Source organism: Lactuca saligna, chromosome 3 (genome assembly GCF_052625555.1).
Source record: "Lactuca saligna cultivar CGN05327 chromosome 3, ASM5262555v1, whole genome shotgun sequence".
NCBI lineage: Eukaryota > Viridiplantae > Streptophyta > Magnoliopsida > Asterales > Asteraceae > Lactuca > Lactuca saligna.
Genome location: NC_136419.1, coordinates 179,011,546 through 179,016,074, shown reverse-complemented (window position 1 = coordinate 179,016,074; position 4,529 = coordinate 179,011,546). Strand labels below are relative to the sequence as shown.

General features: G+C 36.7%; 1 protein-coding gene across 1 annotated transcript; it reads left to right on the top strand.

Annotated features, from left to right (window-relative positions):
- The first annotated feature begins 258 nt into the window (after nucleotides 1-258).
- On the top strand, nucleotides 259-941 carry LOC145034062 (uncharacterized). The gene is made up of 2 exons (XM_078982480.1): nucleotides 259-485; nucleotides 607-941. Exons 1-2 carry the CDS (start codon nucleotides 269-271, stop codon nucleotides 861-863), a joined length of 474 nt encoding a protein of 157 aa, XP_078838606.1. The 5' UTR covers nucleotides 259-268; the 3' UTR covers nucleotides 864-941.
- Nucleotides 942-4,529: the final 3,588 nt, after the last annotated feature.

Genomic DNA, 4,529 nt, shown 5'->3' with positions numbered 1-4,529 from the left:
CAGGTTTTTGTTTAAAATATATGAACCGATATATTCAACAAAACCCATAAAATATATATGCATTTTGGTCAATTGACTCAAACTTATATTATTCCAATAGCTTCCTTGAACTAAACTGAATTGTACATTCACGCGGAAAAGCATTCAAGCTTCCTCCAATGGCGTTCTCTCTCTACTAACCTACGCAAGAGACAAGACTCCCCTTTCTATTTATACTTGTCTCTTCCTTCTCTTCAAACACAAAGAGATTGAAGGAAAACAACCAACAATGTACAAGAGTAAGCTCAACGAATTCTGCCAGAAGAACGGATGGCGAAACCCAAAGTATTCCTGCATCAAAGATGGCCAAGAACATACACCACTTTTCAAAGCTTCTGTTCTCGTCAATGGTGAAACTTTTACTTCCCTATCCGTCTTCAAATCTTCCAAATCCGCTCACAATGATGTAGCTTCACTAGCTCTCTCTCACTTCACAACTTCTTCTCGTATGTCCTTCTATTTCCATATACCCTAATTACATTCATCATTCATCAATCTTTTCTTTTTGATCTATAAATGTTTGATTTATAATGGTTATCTTACAGAATCTCTTTCGTTTGGTTTTAGGAGAGTTAAGCAAGAATATCGAGTTATGTTTGCCGGTTTTACCAGAAGAAAAAGCCATGGCAACTGCATCTCTTCCTAGTGAAACAACCCTTTCAATTAATAAGGAGACTAATTCGAAAAAGTTTAAGGAGAGTTACTTGATATGCAATAAAGTGAGAGTGCACACATCTATTCCTACTACGGTGTTGCCTAATGGAACTGTGATGCTTCCCATTGGAGAAGACAAATGGACGGTTGTGAGCTTGGAATCTGTGTAGCTATAATCGTTATGTAAATCATATGCTTGAATGCATAAGATATTAAGTATTTATTGCCCTATTTGTTTAAGCATCCATGACTTGGTAATGATATTTTTAATAGAAACATGTACATATCTTGTGAAGATGCATGGGTCCTAAAAATTAGAAAATCATAGTACTTGCTACCTGGTTATTGATTTTTTCGATAGTTTCCTTATTTTTCTAGCTTATTGTCAAACATAAAGAATTTATTCGAAGCATTTTCAACCGATTTGTGTTGTAAACGAAGACCAAACTTTATATCGATGATGAGGGCCATCATGGTATACATGGTCATGAAAACAAGTCGTGCACACTACCCCGACCATTAGTGGTCATGTGTGCTCGTTGTGGGTCTTCTGGACGACAAAAGCAAACAGCTAAGCAGGCCCTACAATTAATCAATTCAATAAATATTCAACTTGTTTTGTTGATTTCTAGTGCTATTAAAGGAGTCATTTAAATGTTCTAAGCTTGTATATATAACCAAGGTTGAGTTTAGGAATGAGTCGGAGTGTTGAATAGTGAAAAATTGGGCCATACACACCTCTTGGAGGAGTGTACGGCCGTACACACGGGTGTGCGGCCGCACACCCACTCCCTTGGTAGTACAATCACTTTTGGGCAGCACCTTTACCCCTATATAAAGGGTAGCCCCCTTCCTTTCATTCCTTTAACACTTTGGCAGCACACAACATCATTTCCTCTCAAGTTTCTCCAACTTTGAACCTTCCAAAGCTTCAATAACGTGAGTAATCCATCCCTTAACTTGTTGTGCTTGAAGAACATCTTGATCTAGGCCTTGAATCATGAAAGTCCTGTCATGTTCTTCATCTCGTTGAAGGAGTGCGACCACACACCCGTGTGTGCGGCAGCACACTCCTGTGTGCGGCCACACACTCATGTGTGCGGTAGCACACTCATTTGTGCGACCATACACACACACACCATAGGACCACAAACCCAATTCTAAAACCCCAAACTTGTACTACAACCAAGTATGGGCCTAGGACACTTCATGGATGCAAGTATGGACCTTGAAAACACCTTTAAAGTGGCCATACACCTCATTCATGCAATCCTTGAGGTCCTAACACTTAGTGCAAGTAGTCCCAAGTTCTTAGAATGGTTCTTCATCACATCTAGTGGTGAAATACCATCATTTGACTCCTTCATGTGTCATTACTTGTTGATTAGGATCAAATCGCGTTCAAGGCTTCACTTGAACATCCCACATTCCGTATCGATCCTTCATTCAAATCACCCGAGGTGAGTTCATACCCCTACATTTTCCGTATTTTTAATGTTTTCAGGGGAGGAATACAAGCCAAACTCAAAATATTTTATTAAGTTTTAAACTTATTAATGCAGTCCAACGATTTCCACGTTTAATAACATATTCCAATATTTTATCTCTTTTGTAATATGTTGAGCATAAGGGAAACTTCTATTCTGGAAATCTAGCTTCATAGTTTACAAAGCATTTTCCATATCAAATCTAATAAACTATAATGAGTATAGTTTGGGATAACCCTTTAGGCAGTCTCTACTTAATCAGATTTCATAAATGAATATATATATATATATATATATATATATATATATATATATATATATATATATATATAACTATGGCAGATTTAGTTTATGTTATATGTTTTCTCAGGAGTATAAAGTACATTTATTCAAGGATAATTACTGTTTTATACTGATTTCTCACTAGTAAACTAGATTATACAGAATTGTGAGGCGCTACTTCAATACTGTACCCTTAGGTGTATAGTGATAAATCCTTTTAGTATAACCAGAGTCTCCTCGAGGGAGAGCATGAGATTTGTGAATAGATCTATTCGGGACTGACAATCCCACACCAGAACTGCTAGGTACAGTAAGGCGGGCACGCCTGTGGTGAAAAAATGTCATTTAGCTTAACGCATGAAGAACGTTATAAAGGTCTCTCGATCATATCAAGTATAGTTATACGACTCACAAAATAAGTATAAACTAACTTTGTTTACGGACTCTATTCTTCATTTGTTTTATTTTAAGTAATAAAACTACTTTTATATATGCTGATAGCAATCAAGGATTTCTAAACTGGCATCTCTACCTCTAGGACGAATAACATGTTTTAGGAAAAATATAGGATTTTCCCAGGATAACACTAGCATTTCTAAAACTAATGGTTTGCATTCTACCGCTAGATACTCTTTCAACACTACCTTTCATAAGAAAATATAGGATTTTCTTAAGGGACACTTTTCAAAAGAATCAAAGAACATTTTTCTATAAAACTAAATGCTTATGAACTCACCAGCTTTATGTTAATATTTTTCAAACTGCTTGTATTCTTAGGGAATTAGTAGACAGATACTTCCAGGAATTCGGTGAAGCCAGAGCAATAAGAGTCATGTTTTCTATATTATACATACTTTTGATGTATTTAAAACAAGCTTCAAACTGATGTAAACATTTTTCATATTGGTATTCAATGTTTGGTTGTGTTTACTATGCTTGCTATACAAATGTTGTGATACGATGTGTCACACCCCAAAAACCGGAACGGCGGAATCGTTCTGGGGTGGATGATGTCATGTCAAGTATCACAACATATGCAATATAGTAATCAAAGTACAACAACCATTGCATTAATAGTAATAGTTTTACATAAGTTACATTGCATAGAAACATCAAAGTAATACAGAAACTAATATAGTTACAGCTCGGTTCTAGGCTGGCTTCTCAAAAGCTCCCGGGATGTACCTGTCTATTGCTGACCTGAGAATACAAGTTATTTTGAAAACGAGTATCAACATTTTTATAAATGCTGGTGAGTTCATAAGTATTTAGTGTCATTTATGTAAGTAAACATTGTATTCAAAATAACTTTAAGATAAGTAGTAGTTTAGAATCTACAGTGTATTAGTGTCCTTTCCAGAAAATCCTATATTTTCTAAATAAAAGCAGTCTTCTACCAAGACTCGACGGAATTTTGTTTTAAAGAGTAAATTTCCCTGAAATCCTATCATTACCAAAATACGGTATTTGATTTTAAAGAAAGTAGGAGAATATCACGAGTAAAAACATTAGGGAAAATAACATATGCCTCAGCAGAGAATACTGCTGACTAAGGCAAAAGAAATCATCTAGGAGAGTATCAAATGAATGATATGCCTGGCTCAGTCTAACAAAAGGAAACACATACCCCAGACGGTATCAAATGTACGATACGGCTAGCAAGGTCTAAAACAAGGGAAAGTCCTAAGTGGGTTGTTTCAAGAATACAGTGTTAGATTCTCGTTACCTTAGGGCCATGAATTATAAGGTAAACATGGAGATACTCGTAACCATACTGATTGACACTAGAGTACTCGACGCCCTGCAAGCATCGGATTAAATATGACATTTGCCACCCCTTGGCTTGGTAGGCCGTGGATTGTAGCTAGCAGTCAGGGTACGGGAGTGTAAGTCCCGTATAGATCTATACACACAATGCCCGCTCTCCCTACAGGAGACTATGGTTACCAACTCGACGATGGGGAGATCCGTGTCTTGAAGATGCATCTCGTATTCTGAGTACTAATAGAGGCGCTGGAGAAATGACATAGACTCGCGTATGAACTGACTCCTGTGGAATTATCGTAC